The sequence below is a fragment of the Hyperolius riggenbachi genome, chromosome 5 (assembly GCF_040937935.1).
Source record: "Hyperolius riggenbachi isolate aHypRig1 chromosome 5, aHypRig1.pri, whole genome shotgun sequence".
NCBI lineage: Eukaryota > Metazoa > Chordata > Amphibia > Anura > Hyperoliidae > Hyperolius > Hyperolius riggenbachi.
In genome coordinates, this window is record NC_090650.1 from 166,059,204 (window position 1) to 166,075,699 (window position 16,496).

The 16,496-nt window shown below is 42.5% G+C and overlaps 1 protein-coding gene across 1 annotated transcript in view; it reads left to right on the top strand.

Annotated features, from left to right (window-relative positions):
• LOC137519343 (protein C-mannosyl-transferase DPY19L1-like) overlaps positions 1-16,496 on the top strand; it is a 214,938-nt gene that overhangs the window by 57,683 nt on the left and 140,759 nt on the right. The window contains exon 3 of the mRNA XM_068238293.1: positions 5,010-5,034. Coding sequence (XP_068094394.1) covers positions 5,010-5,034 — 25 coding nt within the window. The remainder of the gene's footprint in view (positions 1-5,009; positions 5,035-16,496) is intronic.

A 16,496-nucleotide genomic window follows, 5' to 3' on the forward strand; every position in this document is an offset into this window, starting at 1 on the left:
CAAGTGGACATAGTTAGCATATAAAAACATTTTCTGAGCCAAGCGATGACTGAGTCTGCAGCCCAGCAAGCAAAGGAAGCGAGTAAGGGGACAAAGATTCAAAAAAAAGCAAATAATGAATTTAAAAAAATAATGAAAAAAGCTTAAAAGTAATAGAATGTTATACACTTTACCACCAGTAGGTGAGGTACTGGCAGGACTGCTGGGAGTTTTTTTTTTTTCTTACAAATGTTTTGGCGTAATTCATTAGATTAATTTACTTTCTAAACATCTACCGTATATCCTCGTCTACAAGTCGAGAAATTTAGGTCTGATCTACTTTTGTAAAGTAGGGGGGTCGACTTATACTTGCATCAGACCTAAATTTCTGACTTGTAGCAGAGTATAAAGCATCCCCTCTGCTCTACATTTGCTGCATTCTTTTCCCCTTGTGCTGCTAGCCAGCCAGATTGTGTCCCCCTGCTTTCGTTAAGATGCCTGGTCGCCATAATCCACCTCCCCCTGCAAGCTGCATAATGGACTAACCTCCGCTCTGATAAAACTTGACTCTCATACAGCCAGCGGGGCTGGAGCTCTGTTGAATCTTCAATCACTGAAGTGTCAGCACTGCTGATAACAGTGACACCTTTATTGTGCAGAGCTGGGGAGAGCAGTGTTATCTATCAGCATTGATGCAATTAGCATTCGGTATCCCCGTCCTGCTTCCTAGTGACATGAGGAAGTGGGGGAGGGGATCAGAGTAGCGAGACATGCTGCATGGAAGCTGAAGCCAGCGTGTTTCAGTGATATGTGGAGGCATTAAGAGGAAGTTTAGATGCATCCAGACTGGGTAATTCTCTAACATGTTTCTTTGAATCACAGGATTGGGCTCATCTTCCCTGTCAGCACTCAGCTCCTGTGTGCACTGTTGCTTATCATTGCTTTTCTAACTGAGGATACTTGAAGTGATTATATGTTAATAGAGAACATTAAAAGCAGCACAGTGTTGGAAACATGCTTGCAGATCACATCAGCAGCACAGTGTGAGGAAGATGCATGGAGATCATGCAGGGTTGCTCCTGGTATCCGTATCCTACATGCCCACTGTTATTATTATTTAGTATTTATATAGCAGTGACATCTTCTGCATTGCTGTACAGAGTATACTGTCTTGTCACTAAATGTCCCTCAGAGCGGCTCACAATCTAATCCCTACCTTAGCCATATGCCTATGTATCATGTAGTGTATATATTATAGTCTTGGGCCAAGTTAGGGGGAAGCCAGTTAACTTATCTGTATGTTGTGGGATGTGAGAGGAAACCATAGTGCCCGGAGGAAGCCCACACAGACGCAGGTAGAGTATACATTGTTACATTGCATACAGATGTTGACCTGTCTGAGATTTTAACCCGGGAACCTAGCACTGCAAGGCGAGAGTGAGAACTACCTCGCCACCATGCTGCCCTTAACCTTATTTATGATTTCTTCCAAAGACAGAAGGTTTGGACTTAACTACAACTTTGCTGGGTAGACTTATATTCGAGACATTAAAAAATGCCAGCTTAAGAGGGTCAAATATTGGGGTCGACTTATACACGAGGTCGACTTGTATTCGAGTATATACGGGTATGTAATTATTTAAATGTTTCCGGCGCAGCAAAAGTAATTGCAACGGTGCTGGTCTATGGAGATACAGTGGCTTGCAAAAGTATTCGGCCCCCTTGAAGTTTTCCACATTTTGTCACATTACTGCCACAATCATGAATCAATTTTATTGAAATTGCACATGCAAGACCAATACAAAGTGGTGTACACGTGAGAAGTGGAACGAAAATCCTATATGATTCCAAACCTGTTTTACAAATAACTGCAAAGTGGGGTGTGTGTAATTACTCGGCCCCCTGAGTCAATACTTTGTAGAACCACCTTTTGCTGCAATTACAGCTGCCAGTCTTTTAGGGTATGTCTCTACCAGCTTTGCACATCTAGAGACTGAAATCCTTGCCCATTCTTCTTTGCAAAACCGCTCCAGCTCAGTCAGATTAGATAGACAGCGTTTGTGAACAGCAGTTGTCAGATCTTGCCACAGATTCTCAATTGGATTTAGATCTGGACTTTGACTGGGCCATTCAAACACATGGATATGTTTTGCTTTAAACCATTCCATTGTTGTCCTGGCTTTATGTTTAGGGCCGTTGTCCTGCTGGAAGGTGAACCTCCGTCCCAGTCTCAAGTCTTTTGCAGACTCCGAGAGGATTTCTTCCAAGATTGCCCTGTATTTGGCTCCACCCATCTTCCCATCAACTCTGACCAGCACCACTTTGTATTGGTCTTTCACGTTCAATTCCAATAAAATTGATTCAAGTTTGTGGCAGTAATGTGACAAAATGTGGAAAACTTCAAGGGGGCCGAATACTTTTGCAAGCCCCTGTATATGCTGGAAGTAGACTTGCGCTTAAGGTTTTACAATGGACAAATAGTGGCCTAAATGTATTCATGAATATCTGTTTTTGTAGCTGTTGCAACAGTTAGACTGTGGTGGACTGAATGTACAACTACATTTTATAGTTCTTGTGCTATACTTGTATCCTACCATTTGAAAGTTGCTATATCTACTTAAATTATGTACAGTGAAGTTTGTCTTTGAAGGGACCCTGAACAGTCGTTTAAAAAAGAAATTGATACTTACCTGGGGCTTCCTCCAGCCCACTGTAAGCCGCGAGGTCCTCCTGGCTCCTCTCCCGGTCTCGCTGGCGGCTCTGTTACTGGCAACTTTCAGGCTGAAAGTTGTCTGTACACTTCCTGAACGGCCAGCCGGCGTGACAGTCCTGTGCATGCGCGGTTCAGAGTTAGATGGCCACGCTCCTGTGCCGTTTTTTTAAGAAGTGTATGGACGACTTTCAGCTGGAAAGTTGCCAGCAACGGAGCCGACAGGGAGAGGAGCCAGGTGGGCTGGAGGAAGTCCCAGTTAAGTACCAGTTTCATTTTTATCGAATGCTCAGGGTCCCTTTAATAGCTTCATAAGCTGTTGCTGCCAGTTCATATTGGTATGTGTTCATATTTTACTTAATTTTCACATAACACATCTCCAGCGTAATTATCCTCCATACAATTTTTTTTTTTTTTCCTTGAAGTGAACCTGTACTGAGTAAAAATATTTAAAATAAACTCATGAGGTAACTTCAAATGATCATTACATAGTTACCTTGCCATCAGTTCCTCTCAAAAGCTCACCATTTTCTTCTGACAATGATCCCTTCCAGTTCTGACATTTTGTCAGAACTGAAGTATATCAGTTGCTGTCCTTTATCAGTTGCTGTCAGACATTACTTGGCACATCAGTTGTCCTCTCAGCTATAACCCTATGGCTCAAGTGGGCAATGTTACAGTTTAACAGTGTGCTGACCAGAAAGCTGTTATGAAGTAATGGCCATTTTCAAAATGGAGGACGGGGAATTTCCTTGATCGCAGTGGACAAACAGGACGCGGGAAAGGAGAAAAAGATGCAGTAGACTATGCGGGAGGTAAGTATGACTTGTGTATGTTTTTACTTTTAATTTTCAGTTCAGGTTTTCTTTAATAAACAAAAAGGATAGCCCATACTTCTGCAGAGGGAACAGTCTGTCCCTAACATAGCTACCAATAACAGTATCGCATCTTCCTATCTGTAAGAATCCCCCTAAACCGAATAGACCAACTTGGCTCGCATGACAAAACTTTAAAGAGAACCAGAGACGAATAAATATAATATTTATACATACCTGGGGCTTCCTCTAGCTCCATAAGCCTGGATCGCTCCCACGCCGCCATCCACCGCTGCCTCTGTCTGGGTCCCGTCATTTCACCCAGTCGACGCAAGCGCAGTGCGCTCCCTCCGTACTACGCATGCGTACAAAGCCGGAGGGAGCCCCTGCTCATGCGTACAACTGGTCGCGTCCTGCGGAAGTGACGGGACCCGGTACCAGCAATAGAGGCAGCGGAGGATGGCTGCGTGGGAGCGATCCAGGCTTATGGGGCTGGAGGAAGCCCCAGGAATGTATAACATCTTTTTTCCCCATTTATTTTTTTTTTTTTATTTTTTTTTTTTTTTTTTACCCAGGCTTTGTCTCTGGTTCCCTTTTTAAGTAATTTGCTATTGAGAAGAGGAAATACATTTCTATAATATGTTAAGCATTTAGACTACCCCGAACTTTTTTTTGTCATGCTTCATCAATTCAAAAAAATAATTTTAAAAGCTAAAGGGGCACTATGGCGAAAAATTGTAAAATATGTGCAAACCTAGACAAATAAGTACACTTTCCAGAGTAAAATGTGCCATAAATTACTTTTCTCCTATGTTGCTGTCACTTACAGTAGGTAGTAGAAATCTGACAGAAGTGACAGGTTTTGGACTAGTTCATCTCTTCATAAGGGATTCTCACCAATGCTTTTGTTCTTTATAAAGATATTCCCTAAAGGATTTAAAAAATGATGCTGGCCAGCTTTCCTGCAACTGCCATTCACAAAGTGCTTTTGATAAATCAATAAATCCCATAGAATTCCCCATGAAGAAATGGACTAGTCCAAACTCTGTCGCTTCTGTCAGATTTCTACTACCAACTGTAAGTGACAGCAACATGGGAGGGAAAAAAAGTAAATTATGGCTCATTTTACTCTGGGAAAAACATACTTTTTTGTCTGTTTGCACATAGTTTAAATTTTTAAATTTTGCCATAGTGCCCCTTTAACTTGTGAATAAGAATTTGTAAACCGGCACAGTCGGTGAGAAAGACATCATGAAACCTGGCGAGGTAAGGACACTTCCAGATTAAGAAGAGCATTACTGAGATCATGCAACATAATATTTTAATACACAGTAAATTGTAATTCGAATCTCAAATATGCGTTTACTTTTTTTTTTTTTTTTTTTTTATAAAAACATTTTCAGTAAAAATGGAGGAGAGGGTGTAAGGTAGTGCAAAGGTAAAGATTGAAAATAATTGGTAACTATCAAATGATATTAATTTTGATGTGTTTTTTTTTCTTTCAGCTACTTTATTTGGTCTAATGCACTGGTAAGCTTTTCTTTTTATTATTCTTAATGCTGCAGGATAATTTCTAACTACAGTTGTCTACTACAGACAGAGTTCAATTACTTTGTTAGAACCTTTATGTTGAAGTCTGATCCTAATTGATATGGAACTATGTAATACATTTTTATTTTTTTTTGCATATATAGTTTATATATTTTTAAGGAAGTAACAGAGGTTGTCAATAGTAGTGTGAAAAATTTTATCTATAACTGGTGAAGAGGCCTAATAATTAAAGTTCCAGTGTAATATAAGAAGCTATTGTTGGGATCAAACATCTGAGGCTATGTTCACATTATAAATCGCCAGCGCTATTGCAAGCGCTGATCGATTTTGAGGGGTTTTTTTGGGTTTTTTTTATCGCTTTCTAAGCACTTTTGCTGAGCGATTCGTCTTTCGTCAGGAAGTGAACTCTTTCACCCGGAAATAAATAAATACAATGGTATTTATTCATGAAAGTGCTCGGGAAATTGCTATACAAAGCGCTTTGTGATTTCCCTATACCTTCTATCGAGCCAAAGTGCTCAGAAAATGGTACATGTAGCACTTTTGGAAGTGGATCACAATCAAACCGCTCATATGTGAACACTCTCTCAGGAAATAATTGCACAAGCACTTTCAGGACGTTCTAAAAAGTTCTAAAATCGCCAGCGCTTAAAAAAAAAATGGGCAAACGCTCAGTGTGAACAAGGCTTGTTCACATTAAGGGCGCTTTCGTGTGTGGGTTTAATTTTTTATTTTTTTTAAAGCACTTGTGCAATGATTTCCTGAGAGTGTTCACATATGAGCGGTTTGATTCCGAACCGCTCACCAAACCAAATCCTGTGCCATTTGCCTCAGCGGAAGGGATAGGGAAATCGCAAAGTGCTTTGTATAGTTTTTTTTTTTTTTTTTTTTTTTTTTTTTTTTTTTTTCCTCCAGTGCTTTCATGAATCAATACATTGTATTTATTCATTTCCGGGTGATAGAGTTCACTTCCTGACTGACGTCAGGAGGTGAAAAAACAAATCACTCAGCAAAAGCGCTTAGAAAAGTGCTTTAGACTTCTGGTTCTGGCGCTTGTATGGGTGGTTGAGGGGAGAAGAGCTCCGGCTGAACCCTCTCACAGCTGCTTTTATCCCAGCTAAACGCTGTCATCTAGATCTCCCAAACCGATCCTATTCCCACCCAGGACCCCCAGAGCGCTCCAAAACACCACATGAACAAATTTCTAAAGGGGGCAGTAAGCAAAACGCCGCAGGGAGCGGCGGCCACGAGATCTAAGATGGCGGGCGGCACAACAGATAAAACAAACAAGCAGCGACCAAAGAAAGGAGAAGAGGCAAAAAGCACAGAGGGCACCTCTGATCATGGCTCTGGAGATGAAACTCAGCCAGACCAGGGAGAGCAAAACAGTATGCAGATCGATTATAAGCAGTTTGCGCAGGAGGTCGGGAAGGTCCTTGCCCCTGAGATTAGAGGTATGATAGACTCAGCCATTACTAATTCTCTCCAACAACTTAAGCAAGAGCAGCGCAAGCAGGGGGAGAGACTCACAGCATTAGAGAACAGAGTTAGCACATGTGAGGATGATCTGCGAGAGGCACAATCCAACATAGAATCCCTGCTGCAGGAGAATGCTACAGCACATGAGAGGGTTGCGGACCTGGAAAACGGGTCGCGTCGAAATAATGTGCGGATAGTGGGGGTCCTAGAAGATGTTCCAGCTACACAATTGCATACGCTGTGTTCAGTGGAAATCCCTAAATTGTTGGGGATCACAAGTGAACTTAAAGTGGAACGTGCCCACCGTGTAGGACCTCCCCAAGAAAACCGCAAAGCTAACAGACCAAGAATGATCATGGCCAGATATCTGGACTTTGCGTACAAGGTAAAGCTGATGACGGCCTACAGAGCATCCTCTGCCAATCTTGTCTACGCGGATCAGGAAATACTCCTCTTTCAAGATTATTCCCTGGAAGTATCTAAAAGGAGACAGGCTTTTGGCAAAATATGCAATACTCTTTATAGTTGCAAGATAACGTTTGCCCTAGTCTACCTGGCGATATTACGCATTACAGATGAGGACAATCTGGTGATCACATGCCACACCCCAGAAGAAGCCCGAGACTACCTGAAGGAAATACAGGTGCCCCGAAGTTCTAGATCAGCCTTTCCAGCGGATTGACTGGACTCTCCTTTCTATAGAAGTGGTAGATATGTTAAAGAAATAGTCATTACCTGTTAATTGATATGCAACCGTAGCCATATAGGCAAGATGGGGCCTGTTTTAAAATGGCTAACATATGTGAACGCTTTCACCAGTTAAGCTGTCTGTTCGAGCTGTTTGCTTAAAGCTATGCTGTTAAATCTTGAACCGAAATAAGTTTAATGGTTACTGCTGTGGGAGGGTTCCTCGGAGCATGATGGGGAGACCCGTACAAGGAAGAAGTGAAGTTGTATTGCTGATATGCAAAGTTTTTATATGTTTATCTCCTAATTTATTTTTTTTTTTTTTTTTTTACACCTATGGTGGTAGAGGAAAGGGGAGGGGGAGGGAATTCTCTGCATGCACAAAAGGAAAATTATCAATACGACTGCACCTGGCACTTATAGTTTGAACAGTGGGATCCAGGTTAATGAAAATGACATGGAATGTGAAGGGTTTGCAATCCCCAGGGAAAAGATCCAAAATCCTGGCGCACCTTAAAAAGATGCGCCTGGACATTTGCATGCTGCAAGAAACCCACCTGGGGACTGAACAAATGCTTTATCTTAAAAAGCTGGGTAGGAGCGGTATACAGTGCTCCAGCAGTAAATAAAAAAAAGAGCGATCATACTAATAAACATCTCAAACACAAATGTCTGCACCAAAATCATGTTAATGGCAGATGGGTGCAAATACACTTGCAATTGGCCAAAGAGCAAATAACGATACTAAATGTATACGGCGATAATAGGATATTTTTTTCGATAACCTTATTAGCCAAGTAACTGCTATCACGCAAACATCGGTAATTGTAGGGGGTGACATGAACTCTGTCCTAGACCATAGGATAGGAGCTGCCCAAATCAACGCCACGCCAAACAGATACTAGGCTGACTTCTCTACTAGAAGCAATCACCCTGGTAGATAGCTGGATCCTGCTCAATAAAGGAAATACTGATATCAGATCACGCTCCAGTGGTCCTAGATCTTTGTGACTTAACCCCTCGAAAATCTGAATTCATATGGAGATTTCCAACAGCACTATATAGAGATGAGGCATTCGAGCAGCTTCTACATAGTTGGTGGGGCGAATAAGAGTTTGATAAGCCGCACAAGACAGCACCCGTGTTATTTTGGGAGACTGCAAAGTCAGTACTAAGAGGTAGGATTATTTCATATGTGGCAACGAGGAAAAACAGCTTGCGCAACAATACACAGAAATGGTGGGACAGGCTAGCAAGTCACAAAAAAGCTATATGGCCAATCCCTCATCCCAAGCAAGAGAATGCTAGATGCGAGACAAAGCAAAAGCAGATCTATGGTTCACAATGAGAGCGAACCTACAAAAAGAGCTTTCAGATTCATTTTTCCATAGGTTTGGAGATGAAGCAGGCAGGCTAGTAGCAAATATAGCATCCAAACAATTTAGGAAACAAACCGATTGCACTCCTAAATGATAATGGTACTCTTGAACACAACCCCAAAAAGGTTATTGATATCTTTGCCATTTCTATGCCAAATTGTATAAATCAGATAACCTGAATCGACTCGAACTAGATGATATACTAGCACGCATTAGGCTACCCAAAATAACAAACACAGCAGTGGATATGCTGAATGCACAAATTACTGAAGGGGAGGTTCTGCAAACCATAAAAACGCTGGCGAACACAAAGTCGCCAGGACCGGATGGTCTCCCACCGGAGTTCTTTAAAATATTAAAATAAGATGTGGCAGACTCACTGGTGCAACTTTACAATCACATATTTAAAAACAGGAGATTATCCTGCTACAGGCCAGCTAGCTTATATTAAATTCATTCCAAAAGAGGGAAAGGATCCCACTAACCCAGGATTCTACCGTCCTATATCACTATTAAACCAAGACATGAAAATCTTGTAAAAATATTGGCGGATAGACTAGCGCAGCTGGTACCGAAGCTAGTGCACCCAAACCAAACGGGTTTTGTACGTAGTAGAGCAGTGGTGAGCAATGCAAGAAAACTAACTAACTATCCAGGAGCATGTAAAGGCGTACCCACATACATATCAAAATGCAGCTGTGCTTGATGCGGAAAAGGCTTTTGATAATGTGGAGTGAGATTGGTTGCGGGCAGTGCTGAAATGACAGGGCATATCTGGGGCTTTTCTAACGGCAGTGCAGGCTATGTATACTAAGCCAATGGCGAAAATCAACACTCAAGGGTATACCTCAACTCCTATATACCTAACTAAAGGGACAAGACGGGTGCCCATTGTCACCGCTATTATTTAATTTGGCATTAGAGCCGTTACCAAAAACTTTGAGGGGTCGCATCCCTGGGATACGAATAGGGGATACGACACAGCAAGCACTGTTCGCAGACAATGCCCTGTTCTTGAAAGGCCTCATACAGCAGGTGCCGGAGGTGTTTCAAATAATTAAAGAACTGGGACCCTTAATGGGATATAAAGTTAAATAAAGACAAGAGCTTCCTTTTTCCACTCTCCAGCCAGGCTCAAATAGGACAGTGGAAGCACTTAGAGGTAGCGATTAATACTTCAAGCTTTAAATACCTAGGCATAAATATACCCAGGGACCCAGCAAATCTGTATGCGGAAAACTACGGTCCATTGATTAAAAGCGTTATAGGGCAAATAAGTAGATGGCATAACCTGCCTGTAGGCCTGGCGGGGAAGAGCTGCACTGATAAAAATGGTATTGATGGGTCGTTTGCTGTATCCCCTGCAGACAATCCCACTCCTAATCAGGCACAAGGATGAGCAATTATTAAAAACTGCCTTTTATTAAGTTCCTTTGGAAAGGAAAAAAGCCAAGAATAGCATTTGCCAAATTACAATGCTCAAAAGACATGGGGGAGGGGGTTGGGGTTTTAATATACCGAACATACGTGCCTATAATCTAGCTGCCCTTTTAAGACACGTTAGAGACTGGTTAAATCAGACAAACACCCATTCTAATTACCTTCTAGAAGCTGAAGTGGCTTCACCTTGGTCACCAGTGGGTCTGCTACATGCCAAAATAAAACTGCCACTAAGGCTAAAAATAAATGTTCCGTGACACCATTGCAGCATGGCAGGCAACAAGAAAGCTGTTTCAACTTCCTGCACGAATATCCAAATACCTACCAATTTGGGGAAACCCCAGCTTTCCATCAAGCATACAGCAATCAAATTTCTCTGCTTGGGACCAGAAGGGAATAAAACTGCTGGCGCGTATGTTGGATATCAGAAAGGGGGGACTGGCGATCCTTTGCTGAGTTGAGGCAAGTGTATAATTTTATCTAGATGTGATATATTACCATACCTCCCAAATGAAATCCCTGGTGCACTCATTAATCCGACAAGTTAAACCTATTGCAGAAGCTACCACTTTTGATAAAGACTTTGTGCCTCCCCTTGGCCCAATAAGGTGATCGGATTTATACAGAGGGCTACAATCCTTCTGGGTCCAAAAAATCAAGAATCCAATTTTCCGGGCGTGGAATATTACCTTCCAAGACTATACCCTATTAGACAAAATAATGCTAGGATGGAATGTGGTGCGGAAAAATATGGTTAGCGAGTTGTGGAGAACCTCACATTTTATTGCTAATGCACTAAGCAAAATTTGCATTCAATATTAACTACTAGCGGCCACCAGCACATTATACCCCACACTGTCCAAAATGTGAGCTTAAAAATGCTGAACTATACCATTGTGTATGGACTTGCTCTCCTATGAATCATTTTTGGGATAGTTTTCCAGTACGCAAACAGTTTGTAAAAACTGTAACGAAGGATCAATATCTCTGGTCTATTTCATCAGGAACATAATTGAAAATGCAATCACATCTGACCATCACCTTTATTCCATATTTTACTGATGGTTGCCTGGAAGGTTATTTTTTTAAAAAATGGCTAGATCGTGATCCCCCTAAGGTGGAAATGGTAAAACAAGACCTCTACCGCTTGTTCATATTAGACAAAATGAACACTTTACAGGCAAAAAATAAAAGTACGTGTTTTTTTTTTTTTTTTTTATAAATCTGGAAAGTTTGTTCTTACTCAGCTCACGGACATGGAGCGCACAGCGCTAATGGGAAACTTTACATATACCAAATGGTACTTAACAGAGCAACTCCACGGTACTCTGGGGTCATTGGAGGTACCCTAATTCACTATCTGTAATTAAATGAAGTATGTTTTTGAATGGCGAGAAATGGGACAAAATGGCATGGAGAGACAAAGGGGGAGGGGAGGTCTGAGGTTTTAAGGGGAGAGGGTAGCTTAAATTGGGGAGGGATTGGGGAGAATAAACAAAAAAACCCCAAGGCTCATGACTCCATACGGTAACAGAAATGTTTGACCTACTACAACCTTTAATTTTGTTATACAAATCTTGTACAGATGTTTTGATACTGTCAATTACTCTGCATATGAGTGTATTGGTTTGGAAATAAAGTTTAAAAAAAAGTGCTTTATAAAAAAATTGCAATGCGCAGTTAAGCGACGGGAGTCGCTAAAATTGCACACAAACGCAAAATGCAAGCGCTTGCGATTTGTGATGTGTACAAGGCCTAAGTGCCATTTACCCATAATGAATGATTTGCTAATAGATGTTTCTTGTCCCACATGCCAAGCGCTTCCGTCTCTGTTACAAAGCATGCTGTTCTGCACAATTGCTAATGATTGTAAATTAGATAACTCATGCATGCAGAAAAATGCCTTATGTATTTTCATGCAGGCAATCCTCAGTCCTTGTGTGAGCTCTGCCTTAAGGCTCATACACACCTCAGATTTTTCCAAACGACCAGTCGTTTGGATGTCAAATCGGGCGTGTGTATGGTCGGTCGTTCAGCTGATAAAACTGGATTTGAATGATCCGCCAAGTGGAACGTTGAAATCCAGTCTTATCAGCTGAACGACCGACTGTACACACGCCCGATATGAAAACTAAAAAACCGGACGTTGAAACGCCTGAAAGACCGGTCGTTTGGAAAAATCCGACGTGTGTATGTACCTTTATGGTAACCAATGAGAAGGTGCCACTAGTGCAGAAATTTGAAAGTGAACCTAAAGCCGGTAAAAAAAAATGAGATTAATTCACCTGGGGCCTCCCTCAGCCCCCTGCAGCCGATCGGTGCCCTCGCAGCTCCGCTCCGATGTCCCAGGACCCACCGGCGAGCACTTCCGGTTTTGCCGTCACCGGCCGACAGGCATGGGAACGCGAGTTATTGTTCGCGTTCCCAGCCTGTATATTGCCCCCTATGCTGCTATTGCGACCTCCTGAGTTTGCGGTTCGCATATACAAAACTCATGCGTTTTACAATTGCGTTTTATGCAAATAACTAGGGGAAAGATGAAGCCGGCACCATCCAATGCTCTTTTACACTTTTATTTCAAAGACCGTCATGTAGTACAAGCAATGTTTTGGAGCGGGGGATATGCTCCTTTATCAAGCCATGACCGTCTCATATTGCACAATAAAACTGTTTATATAACACACAAAGCATATGAATACACCAATCACAGGCCATTAAATGTAGTCAGCCAATCCCATACAAAACTATTAGAACATAGGTAGGAACCAATGGGAGTGAGTAAACTCACCGGTGGCATATGTCAGTCTCCCCGTCCTCACACTGGCCGGTGTAGCCCCCAACCCGATGTCATAGCAGATGACAACGCCCATCGGCTAAACGGACCAGATGGGAACTACACAGCAAGAGGTTGGCGCTGTAACGTCACATGCACGTTACCAAGGAGAAAGTCTGGATGCGGTGGAGTATGCATAGACTTTGTCCGCCTCCCAGAGGCAGGACGAAAGACGTCACTGCCTGCACCAGCGAATCAAGTGGACACGAAGTCCACCAATCAGCTGGTGCAAGGTCTCCCTGTATGGCAACACGAGACCGGCTTGTACACGTTGCCAAGGAGATGTAGATGCTTAAAGGGCTGCATATGAGGATGAAGGGGACTGGCATTACCACGATTAAGCGCTGACAGCGCTGCTGCAAGGAGAGCAGGGCAGCAGAATGTATAACATAGATCATATATGTAACTGTACAGAGGGATATATCAGAACAAAATGTATAGATGTAAATACATAAATAATGTAGGAACCAAGGGATTATAGAAATGGAGCCAAATCATATTCGCGGTTCAAGCCACGAGATTCTAAAGTATCTAATGTACAGATCCAGTGTTCCTCAGGGTACAACAGTAGCCTGTGCCTATCGTCGCCCCGTTTAAAGGTGGAACGTTGTCAATAATTTGACAGCCTAATTGACTTACATTGTGTTTAAATAAGAAGAAATATTCGCCACTATGTTGTGGACGGTCCTGGCCTCTGCCTCGGTTGCTGACGTAGCCTTTCTTTTATGCCACCTACGGCAGCACCCCCCTTGTTCATCTTGGCTTGACTGTCTGTAGAATCCTCTTGGGTGCTGACCGGCAGAAAATCTGAGCCCCCAAGGTTAGGGTCTGCTGGGGGGTATAGGGTTTAAAGAAAACCTAAACTGAAAATTAAAAGTCAAAATAAGCATACACAAGTCATACTTAACTTCCGTATAGTCTACTCCTCAGTGTCTTTCTCCTGTCCCGCGTCCTGTTTGTTCACTGTGATCAAGGGAATTTTCCGTCCTCCATTTTGAAAATGGCCATTACCCATAACAGCTTTCTGGTCAGCACACAGTTAAACTGTAACATCGCCCACTTGAGCCATAGGGAAGCATGGACATTACTTGGTACATCAGTTGTCCTCTCAGCTATAACTGACAGCAACTGATATTTTACTGACAGCAACTGGTATATTGCAGATCTGACAAAATATTGTCAGAACTGGAAGGGATTATTGTCAGAAGAAAATGGTGAGCTTCTGAGAGGAACTGATGGCAAGGTAACTATGTAATGTTCATTTGAAGTTACCTCATGTGTTTATTTTAAATATTTTTACTCAGTACAGGTTCTCTTTAAGTACCCGTTTTGGAACACGTGGTTTAGGTGGACGTTTGTAAGGTTGCTGCCATACATGTACATATCCAGTGGTATAGTCTGCTTCAGCTCTTTAAATTTTTTATCTCTTAGTTGTTTCAATCTTAGTTTTAACCAACTGACAAAAGTTCAGAGCTTCTTCCTCCTATTTGCACTATATCTGTCTAATTTTTTTTTTCCACCAGACACTGTAGCACCAGAGGCCAGAAAAAAATGGCATGTACACATGCCTGAAAAGTTAGGTTTTGTTGCCGGGAAAAATTCAGGATTTACATGTATAAAAGTTTTCACCCAAAAAAAGGTTTGGACCCTAGTTGGCGGAGGACAGCTGTGTGGGTAGTCATGCGCTGTGCAGAGAGGAAAGACAGTTGTGAGGGGTCTGAGTTGTAAGTCTTCCGGCAAACAGTAACCTTCCTGGATCCATACCTCATTCATCTTAACACTTCGGGGACCTAGGAAACTTCTCTTGTCAGTGACAATCCCTCCTGCTGCGTTGAAGGTCCTTTCTGACAGGATGCTTGAGGTAGGGCAAGCAAAAGTTTGATTCCAAATTTTGACAGCTCTGGCTCTACACCCAGTATTAACAGGGTTCATCACTCTTCAGAGTGAGGGTTGTGGCGATGCATTGGACTGAAAAAAACACTTGAAACAGGTACCCAAGAGGTTAAAAACACAGCCTGGGGTATTCAGGGAAGTTCTTTCCAGTAATACTGTGCTGTCATGTAGCAATTCCATATTCTGTGGTCATGTCACTCCAAAGAGAAAACCACAGCGTGATACTGTATTGGTATAGCTGTCTCTTATTTAAAGCCACCACAGTGTCACACAGCTATTTGTGTATCCTTCCACCAAATATCAGGGGTATTGCAGGTGCTCACCATATATTATGGCTGCCAAAAAAGACAGCAATAATATCCACAAATCACCAAATAACCACTCTTCCAGCAGCCCCAGTGCTGAATAACACCTCCTTGTGCATACAAAACAAACAAACCAATAAACACAGAACATTTATATTGCGCTTTTCTCCTGGTGGACTCAAAGCGCCAGAGCTGCAGCCACTAGGACGCGCTCTATAGGCAGTAGCAGTGTTAGGGAGACTTACCCAAGGTCTCCTACTGAATAGGTGCTGGCTTACTGAACAGGCAGAGCCAAGATTCGAACTCAGGTCGCCTGTGTCAGAGCCCTTAACCACTACACCATCCAGCCACCTGCATACACCAAAACAGGGTCTCCTAGGTCCTCACCATAGATGTTGGCTGCCAAGCCACAGACCGCAAACAAACTTTATACTCAACAGTGTGACTTCCTCTCCTTATGCATCAGTGTATTAAAACATCACTCGTGGCCTCTCACCCGATTCTTTCGCTGTCTAGGTTATGACAGCACCCACACTTCTGTTTAATCCCAGGCAGTTTACAGTCAATACAGCCTCAGCAGAATGGATCACTGTTGATACTCGTACAGCTCGCTCATCTCATGCTGTAACCTATTAACTAAAGGAGCTCCTCATAGTGTAAAACGTACCCTTTATTAAAAGCTTTAAAAGTGTACAGGCGTGGGCAAGGTGGCATGGTAAAGATTTCATTGTGATGAGCGTGTTTTTATCATTCAAATGTGAGTGCACTACTTTTAAAGCTTTTACTAAAGGGTACGTTTTACACTATGAGGAGCTCCTTTAGTTAATAGGTTACAGCATGAGATGAGATGTGCGAGCTGTACGAGTATCAACAGTGATCCATTCTGCTGAGGCTGTATTGACTGTAAACTGCCTGGGATTAAACAGAAGTGTGGGTGCTGTCATAACCTAGAAAGCGAAAGAATCTGAGAGGCCACGAGTGATGTTTTAATACACTGATGCATAAGGAGAGGCAGTCACACTGTGGAGTATAAAGTTTGTTTGCTGGCCGTGGTGTGAGAATCTGCTCAGCTGCCTGTGCAGACGGGCAGCGTTTTGATCACTGCTCACATCTGGATTCTGCAGGTCCCTTTAAGAGAGACATTTTGTTAGTTCTGCAGCTTGCTGCTGAGGAATTTGCATACAATCGTTATGCAAATCCCATACCTGCCTCCTGTGATGACTGGCAGTATAAAGGTTGGGATTACCCACAGTCCTTTGCTGGTCATTCCTTCAGGGTTTGTAGTACACACTCCTAGAGCGTGTCAGCCATGCTACTTCTTGTTGAAGTTATCTTAGAGTAATTCCTGGAAGCTGTGCTAGGCAGATTTCCCTAATGTAGTTAGGATTGTTTATCTGTTTGTTTGTTCTGTTGCTGTTGTCCTGT